Source organism: Platalea leucorodia (assembly GCF_965183815.1).
Source record: "Platalea leucorodia genome assembly, chromosome: 12".
NCBI lineage: Eukaryota > Metazoa > Chordata > Aves > Pelecaniformes > Threskiornithidae > Platalea > Platalea leucorodia.
This window is the reverse complement of record NC_138834.1, coordinates 7,158,992-7,178,121: the sequence shown is the minus strand read 5'-3', so window position 1 is coordinate 7,178,121 and position 19,130 is coordinate 7,158,992. Positions and strand designations below refer to the sequence as shown.

The window sequence follows — 19,130 nt, the reverse complement described above, 5'->3', positions numbered from 1 at the left end:
CTCCCTCAGCTCCGTTATCAGACCTCCATGGATCAGCGGCGAGGAATTCAACCCAGAAAACATTCGGAGCACCGACTGTTTTACAGTAAGTGCGTAAACCTGATTTCTAGAGTGGCTTTCAAGATCCTGGTCAAAATAGCAGCGTTTATCCATAAAGCTCGCATGGAAGCATGGCTTTACAATGTTGAGGCGGTGCCCACAAATGGGTCTCAAAGCAAAATGAGGAAGACGGTTTGGGCCAGCCGAGGTGTTCACGTCTGGCTTCACGAAAAGAAGAGTTGATCAGAAAACCGCAGGTGAGCTCAGCACAAGAATGGCGCTTGGTGGGAATGGGCTCGATAAGAAAACCCAAATAACTAGCACGGACAAAGCAAGGGGATGTTTACAAAGGGCTGGTGCCAGCCGGGGAGTTAAAGGCTGTGCCCTTGCCGCAGCGTTGCCTCCGTCCCGGCGCTGCAGAGCCGCAACCCGAGCGGGAGCTGTGCTCGGTGGCGGCGATGGCCTGGCGGTGGCCGCTGTGACATTTCCGAACACCTGGTCTCTAAAACCCCCTTTAGGTGATGATTTCAGCAGCGTTGGGCAACCGCTTAGCGAAGGCGCGGGGGAGCCGATGCAGGTGACCCAATCTGGACCCAGTCGAGCTCACGCTGGAAACCCTGCGTTCGCCCAAGGGCAGAGGGGAGGAGGCGGCGGCCGAGCGGCGGGGCGGGCAGCGGCGGGAGGCCGCCGCGGTTCGTGGCCCTGCGGGACGCGGGGTGCCCGCGGCGGGGGAGCGGCACCGCCCGGGGCGCCCCGGCTGCATCCCGCGGCTGCGCTGCGAGGTAAGGCGGGGCCGCGCAGCCCCGCGGCCGGAGGGGGAAATAAAATATTAAAAAACCCAAACCAAACCAAAAAAAAAACCACTCCAAGGAACGGCTTATAGGGGTGGGCGGGGAGGATGCGGCTGCCCGGGGGAAAACCTCCCCTTCCCCGGGGCGGAGCGGGGCCTCCCTCCCTCCTTCCCTCCCTCCCTCCCTCCTTCCCTCGCTGCCGCCGCCGGAGCGGAACCGAAAGCGAAGGCGGCGCCGGGCGGCCGCGCTCCGGCCCCGCGGGCGGCTGCGGGGGCTGCGGGGGCCGCGGGGGCCGCGCCCTGCCCCCGGCGGAGCGGCGCCTCCCTCCCGCCAGGTCGGTGGCTGCGGGGGCGGGCGGGGAGCGAGGCCGGGCGGGCCCGGCCGGGGGATTCGCCCCGCGGCGGCGGAGACAAAGCCGCGCCCGGAGGGACCCGCGGCGGCGGCGGGGGCCGGGCCGGGGATGCCCTCCGAGCAGAAACCGGCATCGCCGTCACACGGGGCTTTCCCGCGGGGCTCGCAGCCGGCCCGGGCGGGTATTTTGGCGGTGGGGGATCGGGGCTGTCATTTCCCCGTTGCATCTCGGGGAGCGGCGCTGTGGCCGCCCGGGCCCGGCAGGGACCCCGCTCCCGCTCGCCTTCGGCCACCCACCGGCCCCGACGCGTGCCGGTGGTAGCCGATGGGCTGGCAGCATCCCAGGCTTGGGGATGTGACCGGGTGGTGGCCGTCCCCGCGGCAGCAGGCGTCCCGCGGACCCCATGGGGCTCCTGCCCGGGGAGGCGAGGGCTCGGAGCGGGGGGACTGGGCAGAGTTAGGCCGTGGGGCTGGGAAACGGAGGGGATTTTTAAGGTGAAGGGGCAAGTGAGAGGCCAGGAGAAGATGGAGGGGACGGAGCTGGTGGAGGATGGTGTAGAGGGGACAGGTCTCATTAGGAGAAGCCACAGGTTGGGTTGCTGCGAGTGACCGAGCGTGGTTAGGAGGTGGGACGCAGCCCGGCGGCCACGTGCACAGCACGGAGCATCAGGAGCATGAAGTAATGGTAAAGACCAAAAGCAGCGGCGGGATGAGCGCAGGAAGCTGGTGCGATGGAGCCGTGGGCTGAGCGTGCGGCTGTGCGATGCTACAGGACCAGAAGCCATCTCTGGGGACAGGACCGGGTTGTCCTCAGGGCCAGGGACCGTGCTGGGGAGGGGATGTGTGGTGGCTGGAGCTGCCTTCGTGGCCGCTGACCAGGGATGCAGCCCCTCGCCCAGGGGAAGGAGCCCCATCCTTCTCCTGGCCCCTCTCCCTGAGCACTTTGTTTTGGGAAAAACAGCCAAGAAAACCCAAGAGCCCATCCCTGAGAGCGCTGCGAGGGGTGTCTGATCCACCAGCGCCATTCCGGGGAAGGCAGCTGTTATCAGATTGGGGCAGTAATTTAGAGGAGGCTTTGCTTTCATCTCAGCCCTAATGTCTTTTAAGTGGTGTTCACAAAGTGCAGAGCCGCTCTCGTTTCCTCTCTTGTGGGCATGGCGGGCTGGAGCTGTTGTTTCCAGGAGAGCCGGGAGCCGCTCGGCAGCGCTGGACGAGGCGATGATGGTGCCCTGAGCTCATCCCGGCCTATGCTCAACGCCAGGTCCGGAGGTTACACTCTTGTTTTGAGATGCTCATTATATATTGCTTAAGCAGTATTAGGTGGTATCATCAAGATTATAAAAAAAATCCTGTTAAAGATGTTTTTGGATTCCTATTGAAACCTGCCACTGGGTTTCGTGCTGTTACGATGCTGCCAGCCCAGCTTTGTATTTTTTTCCCCAATACTTTCCACCCTGTGTTGGATGGGCCAGGCAGCGCGGGACGCTCTTCTGTTCGCCCCAGGGGCGATGAAAAGCTTCGCTGCTCGGGCACAGGGACCTGACGCAGATGGGGGCTGGGTGCCTGTTTCCAGTATCTCGTTATTTGGGGTGTCCTCTGACTTCCAGAGAAGCTGCTGAGAGATTTTTTTCCATTGAAAGTCAGGCGGGGATGCATATGGTCTTTGTATACTAGAGTGACTAATATATTTCTGGCAAGGTCTGCGCTCGCCCATAGGAAGGGAAACTGTGATTGATGCCCCCGTTGCTGCAGATGACACCGCTCTTGGCACTGCCGCTTCCACCGCTGACAGTGACCGGGGAAAGCAAAATAGCCACTGGACTCTGCCCAGCGAGAGCCCATAACTGCCCCGTGCACTGGCCCTGGTTAACTTTTAACTGCAGACGTTCGGCGGTACCTGTGCCTGGGTAGAGAAAGAGCTCCAGGGAGGGAGGATCCTCTGCGAGTAAAATCAGCCTTGTTTTAGGTGGTTTGTGTTCAATTTTGTTATGAACAGCTTTTTTTGCAGTGCACGAGCTGATCCCCATGGAAGGTTGGATGGAGGTGGCGCTGCCGGAGCTGCCACCAAGTCTCACTCGCTTGGGAGGGTCTGACCCTGACACCGCGTCTGGCCTTGCCGGAGGGAAGCGCGCGGGGGGAAGGCGAGCGCGTGGAAGCCGGCGGGAGCTGGGGACACCGTCCCATCGCCCGCCCTGTGCCCGGGTAGAGAAAGAGCTCCAGGGAGGGAAGGACAGGCCGATGCGTCCGTATGCTCCAATTTAAATCTGTGCAGCCAGTGCTGGCTGCAAGGTGGCATCCTCTGCGCCCCCCAAAATCGGTCGGCGTGTTCCCATCCGGAGGTGGCTGCATCCCAGCGGGGACCAGGCAGGGCCCACACGCTCACAGCAGAGCTGGGGCGGCAGGAGGGGGCTGTAAAAATCACTTCACCCTCACGGGGGCCGATTTCGCTCCCATTCGTTTCCACTAAAGCCACGTGGACGCTGAGCAAGAGGGAGAGCTGCTGCCAGGGTTTCACAGACCTCTTTTCATTTTAATATCCCTCTCCTTGCTGAATTAGATGCGAGACTGATTGCTTCGATAATCCTGCCGCAGCCGCTATGGGTTATATATGGATTGCAGCCAAAAGCCGTGCCGATAAATCATTCCTATACACCAGGCTGTTATATTTCCTGAGGATTTTGCGGGCATGTGCTGCTCGCTTTTACATAAGGATCTGCTGGAATTCATACTAGAATGTGCCGCTTTTCCCCGGGCAAGGACTTGGGTGGGTTGGTGAAGCCAAAGCCCCCAGGCTGTATTTCTCCCTTTGGGTTTATTCCCCCCATTCCAGCTATTTTAGTTTTCCCTCTGGCTGGGAATACGGCTGTTCTCCTCTTCCTCCTCAGCCTCCCCCTGTGCTTGTTAAGGAGAACTGGCTGCGCCGTTGTTAGCAGTTGTCCCACGTCCCGCGGGGCTGTGTTCAACAGCGGGATCCCACTTTTGGGTTTCTCTCGGGGAAGGTATCATCTCAAAGGGCCATTTCTGCAAAACCCTGTGCTTGGTGCCTTTGCACAGACGCAGAGGGAAAAACCCCTTCGATTTTCCACACTAGCCAATGTTACGATGGTGCTTGGATGACTTTTAGCCTGTTTACAGAGCCTGGGGAAGGCTGCTTGAATTAATCAGCCTTGATATGTTTATCCTGGTCAAGCCAATTAACTCCCACCGGCCAGGGCACGCTCTGCTCTCAAGTGTGGCAAAGACTGCATGATTCAATTTTGCTCTAGCCCATCAAAGTTTAGCATGAACCCTTGGAAATTCAGATGCAGGCGATGCTCTGGGGGCAGGACGGGATGCCTGGCCGTGCCGTGCCACTGCCGGGGACCGGTGCTGCAGGCGGCGATGCTCCTGGGGTGGCTTCATCCCGGGGCCACCCCGATGAGCTGCCTTTTTTGGTGCGGCCGCGGTGCACAGTGAGGGTAGAGGGCACGGCATTTGGGATCGGCTCTGGCTATTTATATGTGCCTGCTGGCGGGGTGCCCAAAGCAAGCCAGGCAAATGGCAACCGGCCTTGAGATGCATCCCCGCGGGTTCGGGATGAATGGGGGGGGGCTGCCTGTTTATTTTAATCCACTTTGGGAGTGTATTAAAACACGCTGTCGTGGCCGCCAGCAGCACCGGGGGGGAATTTTGCAGCCACGATGCCCGAGATGTGGAGCCCCATCTTGGCTTGGCTGGCGGCTCCCGGCTCTCCTGCCCAGCGAAGCCCCATCCAGGGAGTGGATTCAGCCCCGCGAAATGCAGAGTTTCTGAAATAGTTTGTCCTTGTTGCTGTTCATCGGCTTATTTATAGCCTTCGCATCCCCTGTGTTTCTCTGTGCCTTGAAGCAGCAAGCGGCACCAGGTCGGCTTTAGCTCCAGGCTGATCCCACTCGGGCAAAAAAAGCTCCGGTTTATAGATTGGTGTTGAAAACAGCAATTAGGCCATTGTGAAGCCTCGAGGAAGGGGGAGACGATTTGATTTCTGTACTTGACCCGTAATTTCTGCTGGGCTGATTCAGAGTGGTTGTGCTGTGGGTGCATCACGGAAACTTCAATGGAGATGAGCGGAGCTAATTTTAACCGTCCGCCTCGCTGAGGTGTGGGAACCAGGCAGAAAAACGCCTCAAACCTTGTTCCTGCTTCTGGGCTGTTTGTTTCTGGATATTTTTTTTCACTTGCTTCTGCAGCAACTCGTTAACCTAGAAATTAAAAACAGCACCAGCGTCGCAGCAGGGAAGAGCGATGGTTTACAACCAACCATTGAACTGCCCCGGCTGCTGCGGGGCACCCGGCATGTGTGAATGACACCGTTTTCTCCCCTTTTTAAATTATTATTTAATTTTATATATATATATATGTATTTTTTTAATTCTTTGTTGCTAACAGAATTGTTTTCTCATTTATCCCAAGCTTCAGGAACCTGATTTTTGCACAGAAGGCCGTAGGGAACCCGGGGTGAGGAAGAGAAATCGCTGGCAATGACGGGCTGCAGGAGGAGGCAGTGAGCCAGGGGGGCTGATCCTGCACCCCACACTTGGTAAGCAGGGCCCTGTGCCCTTGAACTGCTTCCTTCGGGGGGTGTTTGGCAGAGATTTGCCTGCTCCGACCACGGGACCAAGCAGTAAAGCAAGGAACCGAGTGGTGTTTATGCCGGCATAGTGCAGGGCCTGATCCTACCCCTGTAAAATACATGTAAAATACATAAAATACATGTAAAATACATAAAATTCCATGTATTTCTGTAGTGGAGATGGTGGGGTTGGTATTTCCTGGAGGTGTTTAAATAAAGGGGGTGGAAGGAGCAGCCTGGAGCTGAGGCTGGCCCCTGCCTGGGGTCCGCCGCGTGGCAGGGCGGGTGCATGGTCCTGGTGCCATCCTGCACCCCTGCCCTTGGCTTTACCATGCCCTATGGGATGAATAAATTATCTGTAGAGTAATGACCGGCAGGAGGAAATCCAGCTTTGCAGGGGAGCCCGGCTGAGCCGCCCTGTGTTTTCAGGTGTGCCTCCCCGTTGCAACGTGGCTGCGATGAGGCCATCGGCCGCACCATGCCATCATGCGTCCCCGGCAGCTCGCCCACCCTGTGGCCCCTCTGCCGTGACGGAGGCTGCGGCCGCCAAGTGCCTGGGGCACCGCGGGACCCCCCGCCGCTGAGCCCCCGCCGTCGCGGCATGGCCTCGCTCATCGTGGTGACCGAGTACGACGCGACGGGGAGCGCGAGCGAGGAGGAGATGAACGCAGCCGGTGGCGAGGGTTTTGGGGATGGCCGGGAGCCGAGGGCGAAGCTGCACCTCTCCGGCCGAAAGCTCTCCCTGCAGGAGCGGTCACAGCCTGCTCGCTCGCCTGGGAGCAGCGACGCCGCCAACGAACGCTTCATCTACCCGTCCCTCCCTTACTCTCCGGTGACGTCCCCGCATTCCTCCCCACGGCTGCCACGGCGGCCGACGGTGGAGTCGAACCGCGTGTCCATCACGGGACTGCAGGTGAGCGGGGACAAAAGCTGCTCCCGCGGCTCTCCTGCCTCTGTCCTCGTGGTTTTCCCCCCGCGGCATTGCTCCTCACTTGGTTTCTCGGGATAAAACCCCAGGCTATGTCCGCAGATGGGAGACAGTGGGATGTCCTGGGCCACCCTGGGCCATGGGGACAGCCCTCAGGGAGGTGGGACCCAGCAGCTCGCTGCGTTTTGTGCCTTTTGCAGATGCTGCCAGCTCTCATGGCTACGTTTTGGGGGAGCCGGCAACATGCTGTGATTTTCTTTTTCTCTCCCTTAAAAATTAAAAAAAAAAAAAAAAGAGAGATCTGCTGAGATCTACAGAGAAAATGGCCCTGCCTGCCCCCAGCCTGCCAGCGCTGACAGAAAACAGGCAGCAAGGGGCTGCTTTGCCCATAAGGAATAAAAATGCTTGGCGCCAGGTCGCCGGTGTTAAACCCCCCGGGGCTCTCCCGGCTGCTGATCGCCACCACCGCCTGCCTGTCGTGCGCTCTTGTTCCACACGAGCAGACAATATTGCCTGCCCGGCCGTTAACATTTGCAATTAGCCGTCTATAAACACGCCGACGCGTGGCTGGGCGGCTGGCGTTTATGGCTCATGAATCAAAGCTGCCCAGCCCTGAGCGGGTGCCCGGGCAGAGCAGGACAGGGCGTGAGTTTGCAGAGAAAGTTTTGCTGGAGATTTAACAGGAGGAGAGCAAACGCGAGCGGTTTCGTGGCTCGTGTTGGACCCCCCCTCTCTCTCCTCGCAGGACTGTGTGCAGCTCAACCAGTACAAGCTGAAGGATGAGATCGGGAAGGTGAATATTGGCCGGGTTTGGGGTGGGACGGGGGAATTCGGGATGGGAAGGTGCTGGGCTTGCTTTTGCTGTCGAGCCGGTGAGATGGCAATTTCAGTTGCTCACCACGGCAACTCAGCCAGCTCCTCGCTGTGAAGCCGGTCTCTTCTGGGTGGTGCCGATTGAATTGTATATATTTTTTTTTAATTATTATTAATTTTCCCCATTTCCTCTCCCTCCCACGAAACGGGGCATTTGAAGCTTTTCTTTGCCAGCGGTGTGATGCCAGCCCATGCGTCCCACTACCCCCGGCATCACCCGCCAGCTCCGTGATCCCAGTGGGGCCGGGTTTGCGGAGGAGCCCGGAGCCCGGTTTGGTGCTGTGGGTTTTTTTTTGGACTGCCCCTAACTGGTCCCCGTGGCTGTGCCCCTCTCTAGGGCTCCTACGGGGTGGTGAAGCTGGCCTACAACGAGGACGATAACACCTACTATGTGAGTAGCGCACGTCCCCAGACCCCGCAGTGGGGCGGGTGGGATGGGGGACGGGGACGGATCCTCTCTGCTGACTCCCTGCCCAGCTCCGTGCCGGCCCTCTCCCGCTGGCCCTGTTTTGTCCTTGATTTGCCCTAAATCCCACATTTTTTTCCCCTCTTGCAGGCAATGAAGGTTCTCTCCAAAAAGAAGCTGATGAGACAGGCGGGCTTCCCCCGTAAGTGGCGCAAAAGCTTTAGGGTGGGAGATGACCTGGGGACACCGGGGGCTCGTTCCCAACCGGACACCCCATCTTTGCCTTTCCCGCAGGTCGCCCACCGCCCCGCGGGGCCAAGGCTGCCTCCGAGGGCTGCCTGCAGCCCAAAGGGCCCATCGAACAGGTCTACCAGGAGATCGCCATCCTGAAGAAGCTGGACCACCCCAACGTGGTGAAGCTGGTGGAGGTGAGCGCCGGCCAGCCCCTTCCCGAAACCCACCCTGAGCCTGGATGCTGCGGGGATGGGCTACACGTTGGCTTGGGTGGAGGGGAGTGACCGCAGAGAGGCTGGGATGGCTGTGGCAGGTCCTGCCTATGGGAGACTCATGTTTTCCTTGGTTTAAAAGGTTTTTTTATTCCTACCTTCCAAAAGAGGATTTTTTTCTTCCCTGCCGAGAAAGAGAAATGCAGAAAAACGTTGCTTCCTTGGAAGAAACAAGGGCTCAGATGGGTTTTGGGGAGGAACCGGTGTTTCTGCGGGTTCTGCGGTGCAGCTGGCCTGCCCTCTGCCCACTGACTGTATGAAATAGTCCAAAAATCAAGAATTAAGGATGTGCAGGCTGGAGTTTATTTGGCTCATGAGTCAGATGATGCTTCCTGTGTGTTTTAAATATTTACTTTCCTGAAGTACAGCTATATCTCTGTCCTCTTTTTTTCTTTCCCCCACGCCTTGTGGGTAGAAGCTTGGTGATTAGCAGACGATGCTAATGGTGCAGATGGTGCAGAATTGAGATGGCCTCTAAATAAATCACAGTGTTTCATTTGCAAGGTTTTTTGGTGCTGTTTAATTTCCTTTCTGCTTCTTTCGGCAGGTCCTGGATGACCCCAGCGAGGACCACCTGTACATGGGTAACTGCCCACCGCTCTGCAGCGCTCGCGGGGTGTCAGGGGATTGGGGTTTGCTGGGGCAAAGGGTTCCCCCCCGTGTTTTGGGGCAGCTGAGTGCGAGGTTGGGTCTCTCCTCGGAGCGGCTGTGGCCTGGATGTGCTGGAGGAGCAAATCCCCTCTAACAGTCGGAGCAAATGGGATCCACTCTGTGTTCAGAAAGGGGACAGGAGTGCTTTATAGCACTTTATAGGCTTTAATTCGACATCAGGGCATGCTTTGCCATGAGAGGTACCAGCATTTATGTTCTCAGCTCTGAAGCTGGGCTGCTAGAAAGGAGCTTTGTTTCTTCGGCTTCGAGAACGAGGCACGTGTTAATTATCCGTGGTACAAATGAGCTCCTTCCCAACCTGTCTTGCAGACCGCAGTGGTTTGCTTGATGTAAATACACACACTTTTGGAGGGGGCATTTCTTTTCCATCATTTCTGTTCAGCCTGCTAGCGGAGGAGCGTGCGATGCCTTCATGGCCCAGCGCAGAGGTTTGCTCGGGGCGTGGGCTCAGCCGTGGTTTTGCAGGCAAACTGAGGGTTTCGGTGTGCCATGTGGAGGACACTTCATGATGCTGAAGCTGCAGCACTGAGAAGGCAGTTGGCAGCATTCCTTTAATTGAAAATGGAAGCAACCAGAATGCCACGTGCCTTGCATAAGATGGCATCTCCCTTTTTAAAAAAATATATTATTTTTAGAATTTTTATTATTAAAATAGTTGCTTTTGTGCTGAGACTGTGCTCACAGGAGCTCTAGCCTGTAAGTGATCCCTAATCACCTTCTCTTTTGCGTTTCAGTGTTTGAACTGGTGAAGCAAGGGTGAGTATTGAATTCCAGATTTCAACCTACTAAAGCATGAACGTGAGGCGGGTTGGCGGGTGCCACAGCTCAGCCGCCTGAGGCGGGTGCGGGACGCAGAGGCGATGGGGAGGTTCATGGTGGGTCCCCTGCGGGTTTGGGTAGCATCTCCCCAACCCAGTTACAGTTGTGCCTGTGTTTGGGGCCGCGTGCTGTTGCCTCCGGGACCTGTTTCAGTGCATCGGGATGGGGAACGAGCTCCATTCTCTGTTGCCTTTGCAGCCCCGTGATGGAAATCCCAACCCTGAAACCTCTCAGCGAGGACCAGGCTCGGTTCTACTTCCAGGATCTGATCAAGGGCATTGAATACTGTGAGTGTCTGTGCAAAACGGATGGGATTTCTTATTTTTATTTTTCTCTAAACACCTGGGGCTGGACTTTCTGCTGGTGTACGGTGCCATTTCTGGTGGCTCATGCTACTGAGCAGGGGTTTTTGAAGCTGGGGCTGGTCGTGGTGTTAGCAAAAGGCTTACAGCCGTGCAGGGGCTTCGTGGCTCCTTTGCTGCAGACCGGTGCTGCTGCTGAATCGCGTGTTTTTCCATTGGCTGCAGTGCACTATCAAAAGATAATCCACCGGGATATTAAACCTTCCAACCTCCTCGTGGGGGAAGACGGGCACGTCAAGATCGCTGACTTCGGAGTGAGCAACGAGTTCAAGGGAGCCGATGCCCTCTTAACCAACACGGTGGGCACCCCCGCCTTCATGGCCCCGGAGACGCTCTCAGAAACCAGGAAAATCTTCTCTGGAAAGGTATTTAATAGCCATTTGAGGAGTTTTGAGCTAATCTTCGTTGTACACGCTCTGTTGCAGATCTAACTGTGCTTTCTTTGCTCTGCAGGCTTTGGATGTCTGGGCCATGGGGATCACACTGTACTGCTTCGTGTTTGGGCAGGTAACGAGATTGATTTTTCAGCGCTGTTGGTGGCCCGGGGAGGGTTTGGCGTGTGCCTCCCATGTGCCAGGTACGCGGTGGGATTTGCACCCTGCACCCCCGCTTGAGCAGTCGGGTGTTGCTGAGGGGAGACGGGGATGTGTGGGTGGAAATGGGAAATCTCTGCCTGTCCGTGGGATGGGCCGTGTTTCTCTTTTTTCCCTGGGGGAAAAATTCTGTGCCTGGCCAGATTTTTTAGGAAAGGAGCTGTTGTAGTAATTCAGTCATTCTTTTAGTCAAATGTTATTTTCATTGCATTTAAAAGAAGACATTGATATAATAGGAACTCTTCTGGTATTTTCCTATAAATTGCTCTCCTTCAAACCCTATGAGATCCCAATACTCGACTGGCTGCCCCACTGCCGCTTCTTAACCGAGGTTGTTGCTTTTCTCATTGCTCTTTTTCTTCACTGTAGTGCCCTTTTATGGATGAAAGGATCCTGAGTTTACACAATAAAATCAAGACCCAAACGCTGGAGTTTCCAGACCAGTAAGTACTCAAAAAAAAACCAACAAAACCAACCCTCAGCCTTTATTTTAAAGCTCGTTTGAGTCATTTCTCAGGCACTGCCCGGGTGGGGCTGGCCCTGCTCCGCTGTGGTTTTGCAAAACTCGGGCTCTGAGCCCTTCTTTTGGCCCTTGGCCCTGGAAAACTTCCTTTGCATTAAACATGAAGGCAACATCTCCTGGTTTGCAGTTGCCAAAGAAGGAGCGATTGAAGTTGCAGAGGCGTTTGAGGGAATGGATTAACCCTTGCAGTTGCTGCCTGTTGGGTTTTAGCCTGGGTGGAGTTGGTGTCGGGCTCTCCCAGCCCCCTACACGTGGGATCATGCTTCAGATTGCCCAAAAAGGGGATATTTGGCTTCCCTGAGGGGTTTGGAGAGGAGGGGCTGTGTGGCACTTGGGTGCATGAGTACCCGGAGCTGCATCCCTGCCAGGGCTGGGGTCCAGCCCCAATCTGCCCGGGAAGGCCCACAGTGGCTGGCACTGGGGGGGTGAAGAAGGGAGGCAGCATCCATCCCCTTCCCCATCTCGTCTCTCCCCTCTCCTTTCCCCAGGCCAGAAGTTACAGACTTCTTGAAGGACTTGATTACACGGATGCTGGATAAAAATCCTGAATCTAGGATTTCGGTCCCAGAAATCAAGGTACTGACCCAACCCCTTGGTGTTGGCTGTGGCTTCACTTCTGTTGGGTTCTCCTTGCTCGGCTTTTTTTGGGAGTCAGTTTGATCGCGCCAGGCTAGGTCCTCCCCCTGTGCCCAGGGCCCCTGGGCAGGTAAGTCCCAGCTCCTTCCCCTGCTCCGGGACCTGCTCAGCTTTGGGACCTTTGGTGCCTACAGAAGTCAGGCAAAAGGAAATCCCCTGAGTACAGTATTTCCTCTGCTACCAGGAAAGTACTGTGCAACAGCATTTCGCAGGAGATTTCTGGTCCTCTGCCCCTGCGGGAGCCTGGAAGGGGCGAGAAGCTGAGAAAATGGAGACTAAGGTAGGGGGAAAGGACTGCGGGGGAATTGCTGAACCGTGTTGTGCTCCTCCTGCAGCCATCCAAGACACCAAGTGTGTGGGCAAGGTGAAAGAGGGGTTTCTGCCTTCTGTCGTGGATTAATTCAGGTCCAAGACTAGGGCTCGGCGGGTCTCCCCGTCACTACTGCTCATACATATGGGCTGGAGTAAATCGCTCCTGCCTCTTGGCGCTGTCTCATCCATAAGATGAATGTGAAAATAAGTCTTCTTCCCTAAAATCCGCTGAGATGCCCAGTGCTGTAGGTCACCAAGGTTATTGCTCAATTGCGTAGATGGGGCCAGCGCTGGCTCCAGATGAGCCGCACTGCGGCATTTTCTGCTCGGGGCTGAGCCATTCCTGGTGGCTCCAGCGTGAGCTGGCTCAGCAGTGAGATGGCATATCTCTCCCCTGCTCCCTGGTATTTCAGGAGCACATAGGGCCCATAGCTTGGGCGAGGAGATGCGTTTGCCAGGCTTGTGTTGTTTGAGTTACGAAAAAGAGGAAATCGTTCCTGACAGGCTGTGTTATTAATTGAAGTTGCACCCTTGGGTCACCAAGAACGGAGCGGAGCTGCTGCCCACGGAGGATGAGAACTGCACCCTTGTCGAGGTGACGGAGGAGGAGGTGGAGAATTCGGTCAAGCACATCCCCAGCCTGGCCACCGTGGTGAGTACGAGGGAGGCGATGGTCTGCGGGCCCACACCGGCGTCCACGCTGCCTCCCGGGGCGGTCCCAAGCAGCTGGAGGTTGCTGCAAAAGTGTTGGGCAGGATTAGAGCAAAGACCTTCCCTCCCTCGGAAAAAAGTGCTGCAAGATGCGGTCTTAGCATCTCACTGGAGGTGGCCGTACCCTGAGGTGCAGGGGAATAGTTCACAGCGGTCCCGAAGGGACCCATCAGTGGGTTGCCAGTCTCCACGCTTCAGCTGGCTGCCTAAATATCGCTGTATTTGCTCAGGGCAGAAAAGCATCTGGTCCAGGACCTGCCCGCAGCTGGGAGTGGGTGTTTTGGCCAGACACGAGGAGCTCCTGCCCTGCTGTGCCTGTCCGGCCGTAGGGGCTGCAGGAGCTTCCCAGGATGGAGATTTTATCTGGGCCACGGTGTGTGCCAGCCCCCGCCTGGAGCTATTCTCGGTGAATTCATCTCATCTCTTTTCAAGTTCATATTTTTATTCTCTGCAACCCGCTGTGGTGGTGAGAACCACAGCGTAACCCTGCCCTGTGTGGAAAGTGAAATCCTTCTGGGTTTTGAACCTAATGATTTCTTTGGGTGCCCGCTAGCCCTTATGCTAGGAGAAACAGCGAGCGACCATGCGCAGTTCCCTGGTGTGACGTTATCTGCCTGTAGACACCCAGGCTGTGATTCTTTGAAGTACAGGTCTCCCTTTGAAGCCCCTTTTCCATCTTGTGGCTGTGCCCACATCTGGCTCCATTTCTGGAGCTCTCTCCCACTTCGGTACCCTGCAGAAGTCTCTGCAACCGCAGGTACGTTAATATGCAAATGTGCCTTGTGCTGCTCAAGCTGAAAAAGCGGATCTTGCTCTAAAGAGATCACCATTGATGAGGGGGTTTTCCCCTTTCTCCTGTTCGGAGGTGACTTGCTGCGATGCAGCAGGGGATGGCTCAGTGCTCCTGGCCCTGTTGAAAATCCGGGTGTGTTTAGCACAGCTCAGGGCAAATGAGCTTTTACTCTGACTCTTGCCTCTTAAATAACGCACCGCCTCCAGGCAGATCTTGTATTTTGCCATTTGCATTTGTTCTTCAAAATTACCCTCCGGTGCCTGATCTCTGCGCATCCAACTGCAGGCATTAACGCTTGAGTACAAGATTCTAGTACGAGATTCACGTGGCTTTGACTCTCTCATAAACTGCCTTCCCCTGCGGGACCCTGCTGGCACACGTGTTTCAGAGGTGTAGGGGCTCTGAGGGCACCGTGGTGAGCAGATAAATAAGGCACAGAGGGACGAGAAGCAATATCGAATGAAGCCAGGGGTTCCCAGAGCAGGATGCACATGCTGAGGCAGGGTCCTGTGCTGCTCATGTTGTTCTCTGCTCCCACCAGCAAAAGAAGTTGGAGGATGCCTGGGAAGAACCCCGACACTTGCTGTGTTCCCAGCAGTCTCCGATTGCAGCTGATGCTGGGTGACTTTGTGTTTTGCAGCCAAGCTAGACTAGGTTTTGGTAAAGGTTAAGGCAAAATTGTGCCGGTTCCTTCCTTCCCCTCTCCCTTTCCAATGAATTCTTCTGCCAGGTAGTCACGGGGAACTGGGAATTTGCAGGTACTGGATGCAGTAATCAATAAAACCTGCTTTTAGGAGGAGAAAATCTTCCCAGACTTGGCTTTGCTCTCCTTTTCAGCCTCTGACTCCTAGCGTGGCTCTCATCTGCATGTTCAGTTGTTGCACCGTGGGTTTCGGATGAGGATACAGCCCACGTCTTAAGCAGTTGGAGACTTGTAAACATGCTTCCTCTGGTTTTTTTGTTTGTTTTGTTTTTTTTGGGTTTTTTTTAAGAATTTTTACTTACTTTCACTAGTTTTCTTAATTACTTGGGCATGAGGGTTGGATGTTCCTGTTGCTCTTGAATGAAAGGAAAACGTCCCTGACGAACTCCAATCTGGTCTTGCAGATCTTGGTTAAAACGATGATCCGGAAGCGATCCTTTGGGAACCCGTTCGAGGGGAGCAGGAGGGAGGAGCGGTCATTGTCTGCCCCCGGGAACCTGCTGCCGTAAGTGTCACCGCCTCGGCCCGACAGGACTTTTGCAGCTTGTTTTGTGCTCTGGAAATCTCTGCAAAGCACAGGAGGAGAATTTGAGGAGTTGGGCTTTGAATCTTTCGTGTGGGGCCACGACTGGGCTGTTCACACACCCTCTGTCTGACCCATAACCACTTTGTGGGATGATTTTTGTGACATGGCATATCCTGCCCCTCCGATGGGCTGAAAAGCATCTTTTTATGGTGCTTCCAGCCTGTTACAAGGGAGCTGGGGGGAGACGACACATGCTCAGGGGCCCAAAGGTCCCGTGGCGGGGAAGGGGCAGATGCTGGGGTCTCATTGTCTGCTTTGCCTTTTTCCGAGTCGCTCAGCAACTGTTTTATTTCCTTTTAAAGCAGGAAACAAGGCAGTGAAGATAATCTGAAATGCAATGATTTGCCCAACGTGGGAGAGGAGGAACTTCTTTCATGAACATCGACTTTACGGTTCTGTTGAGCCACTTGGTCTGGGGCGCGTTATTAAAGCGTGCAGCTGAGGATGAGCGACATTAACAGAGCCTACACCAAACACAGCATGACGTGGCGCTATTTCAGTATAATGCTGGATGTAGAGCTTACATAGCAGCATGTTATAAGACATCCGACTGCTTGTCATAAACATTGAACATCTCCGATCGCTTGGACTGCTGACTTCTTGTGAGAAAGGTGCTGGCTGATAGCAGAGAGGTGAGCTATCGTGTTGAGCAGCAACAGTGCTTTGCAAAAAAAAAAAAGGCAGTCAAACAAAAATGCATTTGGAACCGCTTTTACCTGGTTTTAATGCCAAATAATTTCCGGGGACTAACGGCAGTGTCCCAGGGGTGTTGTATGCCCATCGCGTAGTTGGTGGGCACGCAGAGAAGGGTGAAGCGTTTGCCGAGTGGCATCCACGACAGTCCGACTACACGTGCGCACTTTGAGAGTTCACGACCTACCGGAAATGTTGTTGCATCTATTTCTCGTCGTTCTGGTTTGTTTTTAATTGACACCTTTTTAACTGCATGGGAACAAAGCAAAAACCCACCTTTTCAGCTTTTTAAAGAATGCCTACCTTTGTGAGCCACGTTGTATTAAACAGCATCTTTGGGATGTTCGGAAAGTGAGCTTAATTACCGCCAAAGGTAATTAACGCCTTTCCTAAGGTCTTGGTGTGACTAGGACTTGGTAAGTTGAGTATTCAGGGTATGAAAGGAAAAGGTATCTAAGGGCTTAAGTTCAGTCTGAACTATTTTTGCTGCAGACGTATGAGTGAAAGGTGGTGTTTAGCCGAATGTTTGTTTTGAACAGCAGAGGAAGCACTAACAAGTTTTATTTCTAAATCTTTTACTTGATCTAGGTACATATATAATTAAATATAAAATTCAGGGTAAAATCCTTCACTTCCATGTACATTACATGGTTTACTACAATTAAAAATAATACAACTTATGCTATTTTTTAAGTATAGACTTAGGGCTTGCTTAGAATTTAAGATCTTGATGAAATACTTAGATTAGCTAGTAATTTTCAAAGAAACTTTTGTTTTCCAAACTCTTAATCTGGATTTTGGGGCCAATGCTATGTATTTTTTGCAAGTTCGTTACCAGTAATTTGTGAATGCCTGTGGATCAGAGGCTTGTTAGTAAATTAAGTGTATACCTAATTCATGGATTGTTTCTTATGAAGAGCTCTTTCACCTTCAGTCAGATTACTCTGAATATTTTGTGGTGCTTGTAAAAAAAAAAAAAAAACAAAAAACAAAAAAGAATCTATCGTGTGGTGGGAGAGATTCTGATGGCCAGACTCACTTTCCCGAGTTCTCCATGCTCGGACAAAGCTGGAGAATGGCGGAGCGCGGGTGAGCTGGAGAAGAGTCAGGGCTTGCTTGGGGAAAGGGGTCACGGTAAGTACGGCGTGGGGCTGCGGGGGAAAGGGCTGGCTTCTCTTCTCGCTCTGGTGTGGTTGTGTGACCTTGAACAGGGCATTTAAAATGCTGGTGTGCCTGAAAGAGGGGGAGGATTCGAATGTCCCCAGCATGTAAGGGACGGCTAAGGCCGAATCCTTTGCCCCGAGGAAGAAGGCACCAGGAGAGACCCAAGTATTTTGGTTAACGGCAAGATCTCTGCCTGCTAACCCTGGTGCCTGCCTTTAGGAAGTGACTGGCCCCTTGTCTTCCTTGATCTTGGGCACTGCAAGCAGCAAAGCACTGAGGTCCTTGGCCCTGCTGCAGTCAGACCTGGCCCGGTAATTCCTGGTTAGGACGGGTCTTTGTTAAAGCCGCTGTAGCATTAGCAAGTGCGCAGGTGCCTACGCAAACTGTCCCTTACATCTTTTGATCACTTGAAGCAATGCTCCCCCTAAATCGCAATTTATTACTGAAACATTGTGCTGCTGGCCTCTCTCCAAAGCCAGGGACGATGGTTCGTGGTTTAGGAGCAGTACTACGGAGTTTGGAGCCATAAGACATGCACTGTTTTCCTCCCACTTTAGTCCGAGGCTATGCCAAAGCCCTGCAGCTTCAGCTATGGGAAAAACCAAACAGGTAACCGGGGTGCCAGCACTACTACAGCTGCCTGCTCCCCCGTTCTGAACAGGGCTTTTCATTGCGGAAAAGCGTGTGAGTGGGCAGCCTGGTTCTGTAACCCTGTACGTGGACTTGTTCTGCCAAAAAAAAACAAAAGGGGGGGGGATCTGATTATTTATAGCTGGTGCGTAGCAATGTGTGCGGTGTGTTTTGTTAAAGGTGAGCTGTAGAGATGCTCTGTGCTGCCTGTCCATCATCTCTGGCGTGTGATTTGTCAGGCGCCTAGCGAGACAGTTTACACTTACCAAGCAGGCTTGCCAGGAGCAACACAGCTTCAGCACAGCGTAAGCTGTACCAGTTGCTCGATGCCCAGCCACAGTTACTGGGCCTCAGATGTTACCGTAGATCAGCGTCTTACGGCTAGCGCAGGCTTGGTTCGTCAGCAGCCTAAAGCTCGGCGCCTCCCTAAGGCGCTCTCCAAAACGATTGTCTCTCGGTGCCAGCTCCGGTAGGGCTGCAGCCAAATGCACATTGCTGAAAGAAACTCGATGTAGGTTTTTCTTGTTGGTTAGTTCTGTCGAAAGCACAAAGCGTGGCTGTCTGAGGAAGATCTAGCTAAATGCATGACCTGTTAGAGAAGCTGTACTGTGTATATAAATCCGCTCAGTTCCCTCGCTGCTGTTCCTTAGTAGTAGAGCTAGCTTTTTTTCTGACAGTGAAGTAAACATTTTGCTTGTGCCTTGGAACTGGGCTGTAGCTTGATTTCCCCAACTCCCTTCCTTTCAAGCAAGCCCAGTGCTGACTGTCGGTTTAATGCTGGGTACTAAGCCTTTTTGGCTCTGAAAGCACACAGGAAAGTGCTAAGGGGAAACCAGGCCTCTTGTCTTGAGTAGTTTTTCTCGGTGGTCCCCTCTTACCGATCAGGCGATTGATCTGTTTCTTTTCTAAGGTCCTGAACTATTGCTGATTTTTATACTGTTTGTTTAATGACTGAGGCTTGTGTTTCATTCCTACCCCTTTATTATGCATTTAACTTTATCAGGTGTATCAAGTTTAAATACTGTGTATTTACCACTTTTAAATTATATTACCTAAGAAGAAAGAAAAAAAAAAACCAACTAAGTGTTTTTCCACACAGCTGTTCAAGCTTCTCTGTACAAGTTGAAATAAATGACATGCAACCAAACCCAGAGTAAGTTGATCAAGTGGAACCGTGATCCTGTTTGACTGCTCTTTATCAAGCTATGAGAGTTTGCTTGTTGGAAGAGGAGGCTGAAAGCCCCTTCCTGTGTTAGTGAAGTCTGGTGCTCAGCCACGACTGGGGATCTTGGGCTAGGATGAGACCACAGCGGCTCTGGCCCCTGCGTAATCCAAATCGAGCCGCTCACGCGCACAGACTAGAGCGCCGACTGTTGGAAAGGCACCGTTCCAGTTGCGACACTCAGCTTAGTGCTCAGCAGCCGGCAAATAAAGAATAAAATGAAACA

At 54.0% G+C, this 19,130-nt stretch overlaps 1 protein-coding gene across 5 annotated transcripts; it reads left to right on the top strand.

Annotated features, from left to right (window-relative positions):
• The first annotated feature begins 1,069 nt into the window (after nt 1-1,069).
• On the top strand, nt 1,070-18,798 carry CAMKK2 (calcium/calmodulin dependent protein kinase kinase 2). 5 transcript variants are annotated; one of them, XM_082324939.1, is made up of 18 exons: nt 1,070-1,164; nt 5,613-5,739; nt 6,202-6,685; nt 7,446-7,493; nt 7,911-7,964; nt 8,130-8,181; nt 8,274-8,407; nt 9,033-9,069; nt 9,892-9,913; nt 10,175-10,263; nt 10,504-10,703; nt 10,792-10,845; nt 11,301-11,374; nt 11,943-12,030; nt 12,275-12,370; nt 12,926-13,054; nt 15,014-15,114; nt 15,501-18,798. In XM_082324939.1, the coding sequence occupies exons 3-18, from the start codon at nt 6,251-6,253 to the stop codon at nt 15,571-15,573; spliced, it is 1,686 nt and encodes a 561-aa protein (XP_082181065.1). In that variant the 5' UTR covers nt 1,070-1,164; nt 5,613-5,739; nt 6,202-6,250; the 3' UTR covers nt 15,574-18,798. The 5 variants fall into 5 exon arrangements, 4 of the variants coding, with proteins under 4 accessions (XP_082181065.1, XP_082181064.1, XP_082181067.1 ...); XM_082324938.1 differs by having other exon boundaries at nt 15,498-18,798; XM_082324941.1 differs by lacking the exon at nt 12,275-12,370.
• Nucleotides 18,799-19,130: the final 332 nt, after the last annotated feature.

Coding starts and splice junctions, on each gene's coding strand:
- CAMKK2 (XM_082324938.1), top strand. CDS start 6,251: ATGCCATCATGCGTCCCCGGCAGCTCGCCCACCCTGTGGCCCCTCTGC. Junction 9,070..9,891: donor CGAGGACCACCTGTACATGG/GTAACTGCCCAC, acceptor TTTGCGTTTCAG/TGTTTGAACTGGTGAAGCAA. Junction 12,031..12,274: donor TTTCGGTCCCAGAAATCAAG/GTACTGACCCAA, acceptor CTCTGCTACCAG/GAAAGTACTGTGCAACAGCA.